This window comes from Nomia melanderi, chromosome 7, assembly GCF_051020985.1.
Source record: "Nomia melanderi isolate GNS246 chromosome 7, iyNomMela1, whole genome shotgun sequence".
In the NCBI taxonomy this organism is placed as follows: domain Eukaryota; kingdom Metazoa; phylum Arthropoda; class Insecta; order Hymenoptera; family Halictidae; genus Nomia; species Nomia melanderi.
The window spans coordinates 8,375,217-8,394,573 of record NC_135005.1 but is presented as its reverse complement, the minus strand read 5'-3'; the positions used below and the strand labels follow the sequence as shown (position 1 = coordinate 8,394,573).

The 19,357-nt window shown below is 34.6% G+C and overlaps 2 protein-coding genes across 4 annotated transcripts in view; one reads left to right on the top strand and one right to left on the bottom strand.

Annotated features, from left to right (window-relative positions):
- The window catches only part of LOC116424369 (ATP-binding cassette subfamily G member 4), a 50,143-nt gene extending 39,930 nt beyond the window's left edge, over positions 1–10,213 (bottom strand). Inside the window, exon 1 of one of the 2 annotated variants that reach the window (XM_031970669.2) lies at positions 10,043–10,213. The gene's annotated coding sequence lies outside the window, so the exon portion shown is untranslated. The remainder of the gene's footprint in view (positions 1–10,042) is intronic. The other variant, XM_031970670.2, reaches the window with a different exon arrangement.
- A 1,114-nt stretch (positions 10,214–11,327) lies between these two features.
- LOC116424193 (eukaryotic translation initiation factor 4E type 3) lies at positions 11,328–14,341 on the top strand. Of its 2 annotated transcripts, none has more exons than XM_031970247.2 (8): positions 11,328–11,416; positions 11,552–11,592; positions 11,928–12,182; positions 13,208–13,328; positions 13,487–13,594; positions 13,685–13,807; positions 13,889–13,985; positions 14,071–14,341. In XM_031970247.2, the coding sequence occupies exons 3-8, from the start codon at positions 12,034–12,036 to the stop codon at positions 14,103–14,105; spliced, it is 633 nt and encodes a 210-aa protein (XP_031826107.1). In that variant the 5' UTR covers positions 11,328–11,416; positions 11,552–11,592; positions 11,928–12,033; the 3' UTR covers positions 14,106–14,341. The 2 variants fall into 2 exon arrangements, with proteins under 2 accessions (XP_031826107.1, XP_031826106.1); XM_031970246.2 differs by having other exon boundaries at positions 11,373–11,416; positions 11,552–11,596.
- The last annotated feature ends 5,016 nt before the right edge of the window (positions 14,342–19,357 follow it).

The window sequence follows — 19,357 nt, the reverse complement described above, 5'->3', positions numbered from 1 at the left end:
TATCTGTGCAAAAAATTTCTCGTGTTTACTTTACCAGTAATTTTCCAAGCTTCGAGGCGCATTCTCGACGAAGAGACAATTTATTGCGAGTCTTTCGATACGTAGAACGCACGTTAATATGATAACACGAATTGCTGAAGTCACGTGTAAATCCTTCATGCTTGAAAATTGCATTCAAAGTGCTGTTTTGAAATGGTTCTACGAATTAAATGAGCTCAGACTTTTTATACCATCTAATCGAATTTAATTTTATGCATTTAAGAAAAAACTGGAATAACATTTTCGACGAAAGTGATTTCTGGAGTATAAGTAGGGATAAACGACAAATAAAAAGGTATAGTTCAAGAGACAACAGAATTGATCTAGTTGAATTCGTGTCGCTGTCTCGATTTAATCGAATCGAAACGAGAAGAGATGCAAGATCGCTTTCACTCTGCTTCCGGAGAAGAAAGCAAATTCCATCTCGGTGTACATTTTTAGAAAGTTTTCGCTGTGATCGCGGTTGCTCCTTGGAGATCGAAATGTTCGCAAACGCTTCGATCAAATCATAGGATAATTCTGAATAATGATTAATCTTGTAATAACCACACGCTACACGGTACGTTTTCCACACTGACACCGAATCAATAATACATAATCATCTTCAATAATCGACGCTCGTACCTTTGATCTTTTCGATTTCGTATACTCGCAATTTTACGATGATCGAAGGTATGAACAATCATTACGGAATTGTTTAATCATTAACATTTACCACTAATACAAACGAATGGCATACACCTGACTTTCAACTTGCGCGACACTTTTTTGCGTGATCTTAATTTAGTAACACCGATTAAAATGTAATATTATTTTCCGAAATTGTCATTATTATTATTTCTTTTATTCGATTGTGTAAAACAATTATGTATTTCTAAAACTTATACGAGCTTTTCTTTTCTGTAGTTTATATTTTGTTTTCTCTTATACCAACAGACACTGTTTACGCGATTTTCATTCGTGTAAAACTAATCCACGTGGTATAGATTTTCGTGTAAATCGACAGTCAGGTGTATTTACAACATGCACCGTGTAGCTTCTTTAAACTATCGAAACCTTAAACGGCACTAGAACAATATTAAACATTAATTACAGTTAAATTTGAACACGTTGCTAATTTTTGTGAACAATATTTGCGAGAATACTTTAGAGTTCGATGCTTGTTTGCGTTTCTCTTTGGAACCAACAGGAAACTGAGAAATTCACTGGATACAAATATAATATTTACAGAGTAACTGCACTTAATGTAGAATACCTGATTTTAATTTAAATACTAAATTAAATATTAAATTAAATACTATCCTTCTATCATTGTTACCATGTTCTGATGTAAAAGTGGATATAGATGAATTGAAATTTTTTTTTTGTAAATTATTAATGACAAAGCTATTCTAGCGAACACAGTTAGGACAGAAATAATAGGACAAGGGGTTAAAAGTTAATTGTGCAGACGTTTAAGTGTCTTGAAATTACAGTAACAAGCGTGAAGGAAAGAACAAGAGCAAGTCGGATATCTGTTACATGATTTATGAGATCTCAACGACGAAACGAAAAAGAAACAGGTATTTACCCAAGTATGTGCACTTGCGGTTCGATTGTTTTTTCGGCGTCGTTGGGTCACGATCACGCGCAGTTTTTATACCGGAGCGCATTTAATTACTTTCGCATCTCTACGTGCTTAATTACGCAACTATTTTTATTTCGTCAAAACTCCATGAAAACATACGACGATTTCGTGAACTCGGCGTTCCAGTTTGGCGAACGTTTTCGACGCCTTCGACACGCTTTTCGACGTTCCAGTGTCGCAACAATCGGCGAGCAGGCCAAAATACTTTTCAATTAATAGAAATTTACGAATTTCGGAATCGTCTACCTGTTTTCATCGTGATTGATGATCTTAGCTTGAACGAGGTCACTCCTTAACGATTTTTTGTTGAAAGATCGTCGTTAATCTTTTAATAACTTTTTGTGAAATCTCGATCACAAATGAAAAATATTTTATAAAATATTAAATATTTAAAATATTGCGTTTAACTTTTCGCACTATAATTACTTGTCTAGTTTGTTCCGTACCAACTCTGATTTCATTTTCCTGGTTTTGGTGTCTTATTTTAGGAATGAAAGTGCTTGCAATATTTAAGATTTAGATTTTTAGTAACAACTGATCGTTTACGAAGAGTTTATAATATCAAAATTCAAACATTTACTTCACTGTTGTTTATATTTTTGCAAAGTATGGCACATTTTAAAACATTTTCCCACATACAGAAATGGTTGCCTGTTGTAAGTGTCACAGAAACATATTGTCGTTGGCCTTGCAGTTTTTGTTTTATGATTAGAACATACTAAGCAGTCATTATGTTTCCCATGAGAATATACGGTTATTATATATAATTTGGTATCTAACCGATTCTCTTGATCTGATAGTGAAGGCCTTTTCCATTGTTTCGTACCTCGTCAAGAAGTTCCCACGAGTAACTTCAGTTTGCGAATAAAACGTATGTTTCATAGGTTTGATGTTACACCTTTCACAGTGTGTTCTATATAAAATAAATGAATTAATGGAACAGACTTCTTGACCCCAAAAGAATAGTTTCGTCACACTAGAGGTGACTTCACAGTCCATACGGTTAAATTTATTAAATATGTAAAATATGAAATATTTATTCCATATTTTTACAATTTTAGGTCAATTACAATATTATAATATTAACCGGGTAAAAAACAAGAGTCAATAATAGAAATTCAAAATATTCATTCACGAGAAACAGAAGAATTGGTAAAAATTCAAAAATCAAATGAAATATCGCAGCTGTTTGAATCATTAAAAATGAATTCATTGTCAATTGTAAAACTTCCGCGGAACAAAACTGCAAATAAAGATTACACAACACAAAAGTAAAAATAATTGTTACAGTTCGCTTCCTATTTAGAAACACTGGCATGTGAAACAATGAATGCTTCATAATAAATTTGAGAAGGCCTAAACGAAAACGGCATCAAGCCGTAACTTTGGCCACGTATTTCACGCGATTGCGCGAATCTTCCGGTTGATCAGCAGACCGAGACGGAAATGCGTTTCCTACGATGACTTTGATATCTTCGAATAATGCAACTTACCGAAAAATTTTTTTTTAAGAAAGGATACGAAAATCGTTGGAAACGACGATTTTTACACATAATCTTGCATTTACATTTAAGAAATTATTATAAGATTTCGATTAGCTTCTATCTTAAAATACTTAGTAACCAAACAATCGGTTTAATACCTTTTCAGAATAGCATTTGTATCTTTTCAACGCTAGAACCACCAGGCGGGTTAAAATGACACATTCCTCATTTCTTTTTCTGCTATTATTGGAGGCACTAAAGATGCTTCTCTGAGAAATTGCTAAGGATTTGATTTAGCAACTGAATTTTAAATTAATCAGAATCTCAATGGATACGCTTTTAAAGATTCTATAGAAAAATATCAAAAACTCAGTTTGACTGCTCGGTAGTTCTGGTGTTAACCACTATAAAAGTATCGCCACATCTCTGGTTACTGTTGAGAATTATATTAACACTGCCATCTGGTTTTTTTTGTATTGTACTATGTATGTTAGGAATCAAGGAATATAATAAATGAGCGCATAAACTTTAAAATTTCTAAGCATTTGCATTTTACTTGAAATATTTTTTGTTTCAAAAAAATGAATACGACACACTTAGTATTTCTCAAATATAAAACGTCACGAAAAACGTGTAACCCTTCTATGACAGGCATTTTTCTTCAACTTCAAAGCTCTGTTAAACAATTTTAAGTGAATTATGGTAATTTATTTTTGCACCAATAATTACTCTATATATTTAAGAGTTAGTACGCCAAATTTCATTCATTTCTAGCGAAGTTGAAAATTTGATTTTTCCGCGAGTTTTTACGATTCTCTCCCACTATACAACGAAAGCAACGTCATTCATTTTCCTGGTGACACCATAAACTGCATTTTATCAAGAGTTCGCTATATTCACGCGAAAATCACGTTGTAAAGACTCGCGAGGAAACGTCACATTGGTTGGATCATTTGTTTAGACAAAACTTTTTTTCAATACATCTAGAGAAAAAATAAACCGACACATATTCGGCCATTTTGTTCAGAACTTGATATATATAAAGATATTTAACATTTAATCTGTTCGATTTCGAGAGATACGTACGTAAATACTTATCTGTATCGTACCAGCGTCTGTAGTGCAGTGTCAGTCATGAAACTCCGAAGAGACAATGAGATCCGCCAACACTGCTTCCACGATAACATTTCCAGTGAATGGATAAAAATCCGCCAGAAAAAGGGAGAGACGAAGATACGAAACGTGAACAAACAGATATTGTTATATATCGGTGGGAATACAGCGGAACCTTGATAGTTGCAAGGCACCCTTGTTGCACTCAGCAAACCCGTGGCATGGTTGGTCACTTATGTAGTTACGAATGAATAGCAGTAGGAGGTTCCGCATAACTGATCAATCATCTATATGTAGCTGAATCATTATTCGATAATCTCATTCTGTTCAAGATGTTCTCATCTCGTTCAAAAAAACTGTAACAGTAAACCTTTTTCATTAACTTTAATTGCATTCATTCAAGAGGTCTGATGAGAAATTGTGTTTTGCAAAAGTAAGAAAGGTATTTATATACTAAATAACAACACAAAAAAATAAACGAGATAAATGGCAATGCGTTGCTAAAGGAAAAATGGGATATCCCCCCTTCACTTAGCCAAGCGTTAATCAGTTAACTTCGTTTGGCGAATATACGCATTATCTTAAAACTCGGAATAATACAAATCTTCTCAACGTTAGTTATTTTTTCAGATACACATGTAATTCTTCTTCGTTTTGCTTTAGTTTTTCATCAGAATATATTATAGGTACATTTACACTGCGTTTGACGAGTATATACATCATTGCTTGGCTTTATTGCGCGCACAATGAGAGATTTTTGAAACTAGAGTCCACAGTTAACTGGTTAATTGCGTGCTACTTTATCGTTAACGATTTTCCAAGCGGAAAAAAAAGAAATCCATAATCCACATTAAATGTAAATTTACATTTCATCCAGAGATTAAATATTAACAAGAAAGTAATACCTTATTTCGATCGCGAGTCCAGTCCAATATTGCAAGGTTAAAGATTGATTGTATAATTCTCGATACCCGTAAACATAAAATACCACGCACATCGTACATTTGCATTTGCTGAGATCTAATATCGGTAACAGAAAAACATTTCGTTCCGACCGCAGATTATCTAAACAATCTCGACAATCGTTAGCTTTAGTTCAAAATTTTTTTTGCTGATTTAACCCAGGGAAACCAAAAAGCAACCAGACGGTTACCTTTTCCCCACTCCGCCTTACTCCTTCTGCTATATCATTGTTCATCAGCGGGCATCGTCTAACAACTTCCGCAACCATCGCAGAACCCTACTGTAACACCAGGGAGAGGATAAACTGTGTTCCCCTCAATTTCCCCGATCTGGCCACACTGGTCTGACCCAACGTTGCAAGGTAAGGGTTCGATTACGTTATTCCTGACGCTCGTACTGTGCAGCAAAAGCTAAAAGTGCATAGGGGCAAGGGAAATCAGCCGCACACTCTACCTCGGTCCTTCCTGGAAACATAGTAGCCGAGCCTCCGCGTCCCGGGATTCAGTAAACATATAAAACCGTCGTCGCGTAAAAACGAAATTTGACATCAACGTTCGTCACATCTCATTCCACTGCATTCTGTTCCGTCTGCTTTCTTCGTCACGCGGTTCGACCAATAATATCAACTGATGTTTTATAGCTATTGACGCGAGCATCCTGAATGGCAGAGTCCCCTTGCCCCTGTGACTTTTTAGTTTTTAGAATTGACTCAGGACGTGACAGCTGCACAATAAGCAGTTAGATCCGAGTTCCCTACACTTATTATGTTGAAAGATTGAATATCGATAACAAGATAATGAAATCTCTAAGAAAAAAAGAACGTCGAACAATCTCGATATTCATCAATGGATACCTAAAACTCTCTCCGCAGAGAAAAATTTCCGACTCGACGTTACGAGACAATGGGTTAACCTTTCCCGGTCGAAATTCGAGTATGACGGCACTTTTACCTTTGAGGACGAGAGTTAGTTATGTATAATTGTTAAATAAATAAGTACATATAAACCATAAATATGTTAAACATATTCATATATAAATTGATAAATAAACAAATATAAACCATAAATTAGTTAATTTATTACCGATTAAGTGGTACGACCAATCGGCCAGCCCACTTTCGGAGTGCTCCGACCGGAAAGGTTTAATTGCCTAATTCCTGACGTGCGTGCATGCATTCTCATCCTCTTCCTCGTGTTCACGCGATCATCGAAATTCCGATGTGTTTCCCGGGGAGCGCGGGAGCGCGGGAACGCGTCTGCGCTCAGGTAAGAAAACTCGTTCGTGTTTCGCCTAGTGATCTTTAAAGTCACGATCAGAACCGTGAAATTAAATTTAGAAAGGGTAAATATACGCGATGTTATTTACGTACAGGGTGTGTTGATTCGAGTAGCACAATCGGAATTCCTTACGACAAAATGAGTCGAAAATGTGGAGCTCTTCACTTAAGACTTTGTTCACGAGAATCGTAGATTTTCAAGTATTTCATGTACACGTGCACGTGCACTTGCCACGCTTTCGTTTGAACATAAGCAACATTGTGCTTGACCCGACTTTCTTGCCGCCTTACGTGATCGTAAACACGAGAATGACCCAGTGTAATACTATCACAGTGTCATCAACATGACCGAAAGCATGGCAAAAGCACACGTAAGGTAAGTACTTAGTTTCAATTGGAATGGCTCAGTCTCATTTAGATCGTCGAATATATACCTATATTTTCAATTATTTTTAGTGCTGTCCTAAATCTTGCACAAAGCATTTAACCCTTTGCACTCAAAAGATTTTCACTGGAAACATTCAACATTTTCCAATGAGATATACGCAACAATCTTCGACGCTAACTAATAAGGAAACATATGTGAATTAAGAAACAAAGTTACTTCATTTTAATGTTTCACGTATTATTGCAATTATACACAGCTGAACCCCTAAGCGGTAGTCGCCGTGCGTTCGCAAAAATTTCTGTATAAGTATGTGTTTATTATTTCCTTCTCCATTATATTTATTAACCCTTATTGTATATTATAGTATATAATATAAGCGTTTCACTGGAAATACTCAACATTTTATAGTGAGACACAACCAACATTTTCTGAAACAATTTCGCCGAGAAATCGCACACAAGTTGAGGAGCAAAATTATTTTATTTCAATGTTTCATATATTGATGTGTATTGTACAAAGTTTAATATTAAATATCAAACTTCACAAAGTTGCTGTGTCAAATCAATTGACGACTGAGAGGTACCTCTGGAGTGCAAAAGGTTAAATATAAACACCCTTTTTTGTTATAAAGCTAATTATGTTATATAAAAAAACAATAATCTCAAGGTGAAAAAAGATTTAAATTAAAGCGCGTTAAATTGCAAAAAATCTCGGAGTAAAACTTCGTGTTGCAGTGTTGACTCGCGCAAAAAAATTCCACGGTGAAGGTCTATACAAGAATCAGTTGGTAACTGAGACTCCGAGTGTAAAGGATTACCTATTCTTCTTCTATGTATTTACTTTCATAAACACATTTTTTCTTTGTTAGCTATTCATATTGATGACATGATGGTTTTGAAAAAAGTGGGCCATCTCACCCCCGAATGACTTACCCTGGATAGCAAACTTGCGAATCTAAATTTCTCGTTAACGAAGGATCACATATAAAATGTTTGTTCTACATTTTTGACTTATCTTTCCATAAGAAACTCTGCCACGCCCGGTCGCACTAGTCGATCCAACACACCCTGCAAAAATGCGCGAAGAGTAAAGACTGCTGGTGGTCGCGTCGCGCGTAGCCCGTGCCGGCTGCTTAAAGCGATGACTAATTCCGGCCGCGTTCAAGATCAATATTCAATCTCCCGCGCGGAATGAGAATTCCCGTGACGGTATCGCAGCCGGTGATAACAGTAAACGGTGGATGGGTGTGAAACCGCGCGCGCCTTATCGGTCAACGATAATCTTCGCGATCGATAATTTTAATGTAACCCCGTCGTCGTTAACCGAAAACACGTTTCGCGCATGAGATTCATTGAAACTCCATCGAATTCCAGAATTTGCAAAATACACTCGGATCTTATTTTAGCCCTCGGCATTCACTGTACTTGTTAACCTCTTGACGTATTATTTACTTTCTCCACTAAGCTCGTGTAATATTTTATTATCAACCATTTGGTAGAAATGCAACAAAATTGTCCATTCTACCTTAGTGGAAATTTGATTTGAAGATAATACATTGATAATACCAAATAGTTTTTTACTTTGATTCGTGGGCAACGAACGACATTGATTTTTATTAAATTAATCTAGAAATCTTGATCGCGAGTCTCACTGTCATTTATGGCAAGGGGTTAATACGTCGCTATCAGCGCTTATTTCGGCGACGGTCTCCTCAATTATAATATTTTCTTCAATTCAATAAATCTTCTAAAAAAAATGTTAGAAAAATGAAACTGAAACGTGTCATTGAATTTCTAAATATAATGTCGTAGTTTATAATTTCTAATAACAATATCTATAGGATTAATTTCATTTTCATTATGTAAAATATAGGGTTACGGTCGTCACAAATATGTGACGCTGGTAGCGAACGTGTTAAAGAGATAAGTTGAAAATATGGGATTCACTTTCGAAAACAATGTCAAATTCGATTTCGAATGTATGTATTATTCAATTTTTTCTAGACTTTTTTGCAGAAAAATCAAAAATCAAAACAAGCGCCTAAAGCATGAATCAAAATGGACCCGGGCATCGCCGCGAAACGATTAAAGAAAAATGATTTGCCTTTGCATTTTGTAATCAATAAATAAAATAAACGATTAATTACGAAAAATGTTTAGTACGTTCACGACCAGTATTACATACAATTTGTGATGCTCAACATTTTATATTTTGCATAAAGAAAATGAAAGTACCTTCACGTGTGTTTTATTTAAAATCGTAAAGTATGGCGTACAGTGTAGAAAGCTGATGCGATTTCTTCCTTGAACTTCATTTGCATTTAATCAAAACGATTCGTACATTTTATAAAATATTGTAAATATGAAGATGGCTACTGAAGCAAACGCTTGTCGCGAACGTGTTAACTTTCTAGTTTAAAAAATATACGACCAATAAAATTCCTATATTATTAAAAACACGCCATTTAAACGAAACCGTTAACCCAACACGTGCATGTCTTTGATCTTCACTCGGTCTCGTTCTCGGATGTTAACGAAATACTAGTAAACTCGACTTTATTTATTTGATCAATTGTGAACGTTCATCCATTCAAGACTATAAATATAACCGGCTGTCCGTGTAACGCGATTAATCATTCATCATGCATCTTAGTCGAATTTTATGACGCTTCGGGGTCGACAAAATAATAGCACATATATTTACTTTTCGATGAATTAATTGATGTACAATCACTAAGTTATATTGCCAAGCAGACCGCGTTGCTCACTATATTTCCGCACTTAGACAACCGATCAACTTCATCAAGTAGAGATATTATTAATTTGATTATAGCATTGATAAATAGAATCATTGTAATTTCGATATACCACACGCGTGCACTTGGTATACACAAAGTAAAAGCATGTCAAAAATCAACGAACTGTGATCGAAGTGTTAAAAAAAAGTAGGTCACGAAACTGTCGAAATACTAAAATAAGAACGACAAGTTCACACATGCTCATAAGTATATTTGCGTTGCACTTGAATGGTTCTGTCATAGGGTTTTTGAAACGTTGCCAAAACTCGTAATTGATTACCGTTGATAATGTCAATAAATCAAAACCAGTTATACGGGCAGTGAACATGTAGATAATGGTTCATAATTTTCCTACCTTATTAACGTCCGAATTGTCAGTTCGCGAAGAGCTTTACTACTGTACGTGAAACCTAAACAACTCGAAACTCCGTCGACGGCCCAACCGTTACAACCGAAAGTTCGCAGAAGACTGACGGTGCCAATGTTACGGCGTTCCGTCCTTCATTCTCTCTCCTATGTTCCTTGTTCTGTACAACGCAAGCGTACACTAGCGCGTGGCTTACGGATCGTTTATTGGCGCATGTCTTCTACACGTTCTATAAATTTGTAGAAGTCATTTGAAAATTCATACAATCGTAATAATTGTTTAACTGCTAAAAGAAAACATTTCCGCCCTCGTTTATAGGTTTTATGTATTTATATTTTTGTTTTCCTATTTTTAAAATTCTTTCTGCATTTACACAATCTGTGGTATCAGAGAACACGTAAAAATGCATGAACTGAAATAAGGAGGAAACTATTTGTATATTCTTTATTGTTCGAATAAAAATCAGTGCATAGATATTGCTTAACGATTTATGGATTACAATGTCAAAATATGTATGCGTCACATCTGAATTATAAAAATCATAAATAGATCTAACCTAAAAACCATCGCCCTACAAGCCGAATGACAGTAGTAAAACTAAAACTAAGCGTCAATATGAAAACTTTTAAATTTACATAGTTTCTGAGATTTTTGTAGAGGGCAGTACATTACGTATGGGATTATCATATGTGAAATATAGACAAAAACTTTATAAAACAAATATAAAAAGAATATATAAAGAATTTGATCGGGGAATTAATGACGGTATAAAAACAGTATTTTTAATGATTTTAATTTCAACGCTCACTGCATAATATGGAATAATCATATGTAAATACAAATATGATTTTCTAGGATGTAAACATTCTTCTGAAAAATTTATTTATCTCCCAATGACAATATCAACAAGTCTCCACTTGATATATTGAAGAAATAGCACAAAATAAAATTAAAATTTTACAATAGTTTCCTACTTCATCAACCGTCAATAACGATGTGATTTTGTCATCGACGAGAATTAGGGTAGATTAGGGATCCAAAGTTTCGGAGAATTTTGGTATACGTCATTTCTATTTGGTTATAACAATTGCTTTTTCCTAGAGGTATTAGATACCGATGCATGGGTTTGACTGTAATTTTTAAACTCACTATTTTTAATCGTAGAAGGCATATGAAAATGCTGCTTTTTTTTACATAACCGGTATTTCAGACTACCGAACATGAAGTCCCACAAGATGTTCAGTCTACTCTGTTTCTTGTCGGTGGTTTCATCACTCTCGAACCGCGTGACAAAAATTTACATTGGTTATTCAGTTTATCTTATCTCTCGTCGATGCTGTCACTCGTTTGTACGCTCTATTGGTAAAGAAACCATTAAATCTATAATAAACTTATTAGTTCTGATTGTAATAACTGAAATTTGTAAAAATTTCATTACCGAATCAGTAAAATGTTTATGAATCTATATTGACAATTTCTAATTACTACTGAGTTTAGCGCCAATCACATTATGATTGACGTTATGACGGCAGATACGTGTAAGTATGTATTTATAGCATTACGTGCTATCACACAAAATGTTTTTTCTTTTCTTCGGTTGGGAATATCGGGAGGGATGTATTCACTTTTGCACAAATAATTTACATAAACATTTATTGCGGAAAGATTATGCAAAATCGGGATAGGCTAACGCTGTGACATTTTAACAACTGATGTTTCGTACTCGTCTTTATGCTTACGTATTTCTAGTTTCCACGCGCGTTACAAATATCTGCTATCGCGAACGAAAACACGATCGGTTCGCTTCTCTCGAGTCTTCTATTCTCAAAAAGTCGGAATGTCGGAATTAGAGGTTCTTCTGTTTTGTACAAAGCGGCGGGAATCGGAATTGGAGGTTCTTTCGCTTTATAAAAGGTGGCGGGAATCGTATTTGGAGAGTCGCCTCTTGGTGGTGCCACATATTTCTCGTCGTTTCGAATATGGCCGCAGTGGAGTGCGAATCGAAAGACAACAACTCAACGGATTTGTCGAAAACGCCGGTATTTTCGGATGACACTGTAAAAACGATCGAAAAACATGAATCGCTGGGAATACCATTGCAAACTCCTTGGACTCTCTGGTTGGGCAAGTAAGAACACGTATTTATATTTTACTGCGTAATATTTCGAATCCAGAACGCTGTGAATTGCATATCTTTCTCCTTTTTTGTTTTTATTCTTTTGCGAAACGTCACTGAAACTTACATAAATGATACTCGTCTTTAGATATCGTTGTACTATTATAAATAACAGAAGGACTTTCCTGGTTTGAAACAATAAATAAATAAGAAATATTGTAAACATCATTTAATTATATTTAATATTGTAGTTAACGTATGTCGATACGCGCACAACTATGATAATGACGAGAAGAGAGAATAACTGCTGATGCAAAGAACTGAAAGGAATGAAATACAATATGTAAATAGAGGTTTTCAGAAATGGAATAAAATGATTAAAGTAACAATTTATAGTACTGTTTTGTAATGTGTAATATATAGAAAGATACTATTCACCTCTCACGTTAGTTCTCATCAGTCTCCCAGCTAAAAGTGGTTGGGGCCAAGGGGCTCTTTCTCTCATGATGCCCGAGCCGCCTCACCTTTCGACGCATGATCATTATTGACGCGCGGCAATAACAAAAGACGGAAGTGAAATCGAGCTTCGTGAGTGGAAGGGTCCTCTTGCCCCTGTGCACTTTTAGCTTGGTGGTTGATGGAGTTACCGTGAAGAGGCGTATAGTACATGTACCATCCAAATATATATTTGATAAGTTTAAATAGACCTTGAACCTTATATTATAAATTCATGTTTTATCAATTTATTTTTTATATTCATGTTTCACATTGATAATGAGAATACATTTTCAGAGTTTTACTTTAATTTCAATTACATCTGACATTGAAGTTTTAAAATAATGATAAGAATAATTAATACAAATTTTGTAATTAATGATATTATTTGAAAACTTATATCTGTTATATATTATTTAATTATATTTCAAAATTGATGTAATGAAAGATTCCTGCATAGAACAAACATTATTTCTCATTCATAATGTGTGTGTGTTGTGTGTACATATATATACAAGTAAGGAAATTTATAAAATTGACAGAGTTGCATCGGGCACAACTGTTGAAGAATATAAACAAAATTTGACGAAGATTTATACTGTGAATACAGTACAGAGTTTTTGGGCAGTCTTCAATAATATACCAAATGCTAGCGCTATGCAGGTTGGTACATTCTATTTGTTATTCTGCTATAAAAAATTAGAACACTAACAAAATACTAGGAACATATTTTAAATTTAATCTATATGAAACAGAAGAGAATAGTGAATTACTAATGGTTACATTTAATATATTTATTGACATATTTTTTTTAATTCCAGGTTAAATATAGTTATCATTTAATGAGAGATGAAAGATATCCGTTGTGGGAGGAACCGGTTAATCAACATGGTGGAACATGGAGATTAAAGTGCCATAAATCTGATACTGTATGAATCAAGACTTTCTTTTCATCATCTTAAACATCATTTCAATCATTATAAACACCATAATAATAATTCTATCAAAAATATTTGTAGGATAAAATTTGGAAGGAAATGGTGCTTGCAGCTATTGGAGAACAATTTGCAGAATGTGTGGCTGAGGATGATGATGTCTGTGGAGTAACTGTGTCGATTAGGGACAGGGAAGACATAATTCAAGTAATGTTTTAATTATTTAATGATCGAATGTAATTAACAAATGGTACTCTAACATTTATTAAAATTCTTACTTGCTTTTAGATATGGAATACAACAGCTTCTTCAGCGCCAAAAGCAACTGTTTTACAAAAAGCACATTCTTTACTACCTAATGTGAATTTTTCAGAATTTTACAAACGTAAGTTTCAGTTCTTTTTTCTACTTAAATGATATGACCATCAACTATGGAGGGAAGTTATACAAACTTTTAAATTTGTTCACAGCTCACCAGACTCATCACGCTTATGACCGTCGTTAAAAATGTCATATATTTACTAATATACTAATTGATTAGCTAACATGAAAGCAGAAAATACTAGCCACATCAATATTTTTACAAGGAATTTAAATTTTATGGCAATGTTCTATGAAGATATAACAAATTAAACTATACAAAATATGAATTTGTTAATAATAAACTGTTTATTATAAAAACTTAAGAATCGTTAATATTGTATCTATTTTAAACTGTCAAATATATTTTTATATCTATAATATGTGCCTATTTGTTGAGTTATGTAGCATTGTAATACATCCCCACTCGAAAAGAAATTGTACATGACTTGAATTTCTTATCGTAATATTTTAATACATTTTGATATCGTTCGTTTTGTTAAAAAAAAAAAAAAAAAAAAAAATATCGTAAAGATTTCATTACAGAACAAAGCTTCAGAGTTAGTTAAAATTATTGAATAATCTGCTGGAATGTCTACAGAATTTTAAAGCAGCTTCACGTTATGGCCTATAAGAAATTTCGACAAATATTCAACATATATCGGTGGCGTCTGGCGCCAATTGCCTATCGTCTACCACTCGCTTACGATTTATTCGACTCGTCTTCAAAAAGGCGTGTCAATGACAGATGAAACCAACTTTTTGAAAGGCTTTATGAATTCAAACCAACATAAATCAACAAGAACACGATATAATTAATGTTAATAATGCTACTGTAACTATTGATAACATCGAATAACATACACATGATTGATTGTAGCTAATAAGAACCTATTAAATCATCTCTAACGCTTCTTAATTTTTTTTAATCTTTCCTGCATATTTCAGTTTTTTATATTATCCTTTTTTATTTGGAAACAAAAAAAATTACACGCATATTCTATGTAACACGCCGATAAACATTAGTATTAATGAAAATGGGAATAATATTTTGATTCAGAAGATATTTGATTCTTCTCGTACTACGCGGTGTCGTTGAAAAAAAAGGATCATGAACGCAAAGTATTCTCTTTCACGCGCTTTCGAAAGCGGACATTCGAATCTCTAATCATATATCCATAAAACCGATTCGTGCGCCCGGCTAAACGGCGCCGTCTTAACATTTTACGTCTTTTCGATATTCGTCGGATTGACGTCAACCAACGAACACACAGACATTTATGGGCGCATACTTGTGCCAGAACACCATTAAACTAGTTTTAAATTGCATTTAAATTATTTCCCGCGCGGAGAATGCTTCATCATTTACGTCAACTTGTTCGCCATCCCCCCCAAAAAAAGAATTCGGGAATCCATCACACGCCCCCATACTTTCTGTCTGGAATTTCAAGTGTATAATGTTTCTTTCCTACGGAATTGTGTAATAGGTTCTCCCCTTCTGATTACGGATACAACGTCACCGGAATTTGCGTAACGAAATTCTATCGACAATATAAAAATATTATCTTACGGACGCGTTGAATAAAATAGCTTTCACTAAAAAATAACGATCTCCTTTATGACACCTACAAGTAATGATGTAAAAATGTTAATAAAATGAGGAAAATAATATACAACTTTGTCAAAAGTTTGTAAAATTAACAACATTAAAAGATTTACCGGCAATGAGTACGTTACACGTGTATTTGCAGATCGGCCTTACACGACGTCCTTGGGCACAGCCTTGCAATACACATCCACGCGTATACGGTCAGGATTAATAAGGTTACGTTAATGGTGTCAGCAATCTCGAGAGAACAGGATCAGAAGTGTCTACTGTCGTCTGCAGTTTCTCTCTACCGTGACTCACCGTTCACAATTAATTACGAATCGATTGCAGCGCGTTTAGAAAAGAGATAAAGTACAATATGTTTACTCAGATAAAAATTGACTGCGCCACCTGTACGTTCAATGACACTTACCTCAAATACTTACACGTAGTAGCTATTTTTGCAGTTCATCACTGAACAAACTACAGAAGTACAATGAAAAAAGAACGCATAAAATATGTAGCTGTCCGACCTTGCTATAAGATCCATTAATGTTTAATGACAAATTATGATATTCTAATTGATCCTACTGACCAGTTAAAGTATTCGAATAACACTAGAATAAGGCATAAAGTATTGCATTTTAATCCAAATTAAAATTGATCCACGTGAAATCTGATTTTATGATCGTCCCACGAGAGAGCAGAGGTGAGGAATTTCCTGAATTCGGTATAACACCATCAATAAGATTCACGTGGGCTTCTACATGCCACATTCCAAACGTACTATCGCATACTTTCGGACTCTAAATATGCTTATCAAATTTATTGTACCTGCATGCAAAAATTGTTTGACACTGTTTAATAACGTCCTTATTCCAGGCCCTACGGTTAATATATGTAAACTATGGCACCTGGAAATGAAACTTAGAAATTGAAATAACCTGTTTAATCGGAAATTTCCATAATGCTTAGAATCGTCAGTGTTAACTTACATACTTTAATACGTGCCACAAACCAGAAAGAAAAAATTATACAATAATATCTCATAAAATGAAACAATTATTTTTTTATTTCAAGAGAGAACTCACTTTTTCAAACGGAATTCTGTAGTTCTTATATCGACTGAACAAAAAATTTGAAATTCAGCAATGTCCTTTGTTGTTACCTTGAGGTAACGCTACGTCAAGGAAATGCAAGTCAGGCTATAACGAAAACCGACATTTGATACGTTGTATGCCTCGAACAATTACTGTTACTTCCTTGTAGTTACACGATTACGTACTTCCTCTATTTAAAAAGATACAAATCTTTATTGTAACATTTACTTTTTCATAACAACGGCTGATGATTTCAAAGCAAGTTAATGGAAAATGATTCAACGGTTGGCATTATATTACAATTAGTTGACAATAAATCATCATTTGCAAGCTCAAAGGGAACCGAAGTTACAGCTAATGAACCGTTAAATTAAATTGATTTAATGGGTTGTTCGTTTGGATATTTCCATAAGGTACCTATTCCACATGCTGTAGAAAAAGTTAGGCGGTTCGTAGGTTAAGAATATATTAATAATTCAAATCATCAACGGACCACACTTTTATCATGTGCGCAAAGACGTCGATAAATAAATTGTTTATGCGACACGCGATAGTTTCGTTTCACAATAATTTATCGTCTGGTATTCACCAACAACCTTCAGAGGTCGAACGAGGTATTCTTACTTGAAAAAAAAAGTTAAAAGAGAAAAAAAATATAATTGCATCCCGAGAAATGAGTAGGCGCATACTTGATAAATTCAGCTCATTCTTTAACAAATTGCCATACCGACACGACGCGCCGATACACGTGGAATTTTCAACTTTGACATTCATTAATCAACGGCTATATTGTTTCGTGGATGGGATCCCCGCGTTCCAAAAAAGCGCGACATTCCTGCGCCTGTCAAATATTCTCTGATAGTCGGTGGCGCCAGTTGACACCGTTACGAATAACACATACCACAAATAATCATGGTAATAGTCTTCCCAGTAAACTATGTCTTCATCTTATCCCGTACAAAACTGTATCGTGGTTTACTAATATTTAATACATACATACATACGTATACTAATGTAAAAGGAAACAAACATCAACCACTTCAATAATCTCTACTGTGCGTATTTTTATCACCGTCTCCTCTTTACTTTTCTGAATACAATCTTTAAACATATTTTTCTGATGCGGCCTTACTTTTCAATGGTTTGTCACTGAATTTTAAATACTCATCATTTTTTCATACATACAGAATATTTTATATTTTTTGCGATCATCTCGAAACCCCATAAAAGATTTCTATATCTCTATAAAATTTCTACTGCGCTAGTTTTCAATGATTTTATCGAAAGGTCACAATTATGTTATTATTGTGACAGAGATAACTGCGCGTTATGGTTTCCATTTTCTGTTTTTTTTTCTTATTAATGACACAGCAATTACGTCTCCCGGATATTTCGATGATCTCCATTAAAAACTATTTTAAAAATTATCGTGATTCGTTTAATGCGTGCTTGTCAGGACAAACTTCAAGGAACCGGTGAAATCTTCGTCGAACGTCAATGACAAAGGCATTCGTGTAATCCTCTTCCGATTTCGTTGTCCTGTAACCGAATACGTCATCGTGATCGTGGGATAGGATGAGATATTAGTGTCGGAACAGCCGCACGAAATGCTACATCGAAAGTAGGTTCAGTTCTGTCGTACAATGACCTGAGGCATTGCCGAAGATTCTCCGATTCTTTCACCAGTAGTCGAGAATCCGAGGTAATCGAGAAATCACGATAGATAAAGTCCATGAATACATTCATGGCTTTTAATTATCGGATCAAGAGGAAGCGTGTTTGTTCATCTTGTTTGGTCGTGTTGGTTACGCAAATATACGAAAGGGACCCATCCAAGTTTTGGCTATTGATTGGCAGAATATGATAACGGCACGTGTTTACCAATAGGAAGTACAAGCTGTAGTAGGGCCGATTTACATATCGTCTGAACATTCAACGAACCAAGCTAACACACACAAATATACGAAATATATTATAATCATTATATTGCAGACATTTATGCAAATTTATAGATGTAAGGTGTAAAGTAAATAAATAGAAAAAAAAGGAAAAAACGGTTGTTTCTTGTATAAAAGGCTTTATTGGAGATTTCATTGGAATTTTCATTTTTCTATGATTCGCACGTAAAATGTTACGAATGCATAACTTATAAATTTTTAATCATTTTACATGACAGGATGCGTGTATGCACGTTGCATTGAAAATTTGTGTCAGCATAGAATGCAGAACCGGACGCGAACATCGTGGTACGCCGAAAAAGGAAGTGAAAAATCGCTTCCCCCCTTGTCGTCGTAACGATCGGATGGCCATCCGAGATCGAGAGGTGTGGAATTCGTTCCGGTTGACGTAATAGTTGCCGGATGCTTAGCGCTTCCCTGAAAGAGTTACGATGATCTTTGTCGGTTGCGAATATACGAATGTTTTCGCGATTGGTTAAACCGATACTGGCGCTACCTAACACCTACACACGGAAGTCAGTTCGAATCTCGTAAGATTGAAATGCGGCACTACTCAAATTGAATATAACTTTCTATGATTGAATAATTTCTGTCAATGATTATGAACAATACGATAATAATGTAATAAGAGGAGACTAGGGAGGCCGGTTAGACAATTTCATTTAATGAGAAAAATAATAATAAAATAATAATAACAAAATTATGTTTCCGCTATGACTTTTCAGATCATCTACCTTCTATATTGATTAAG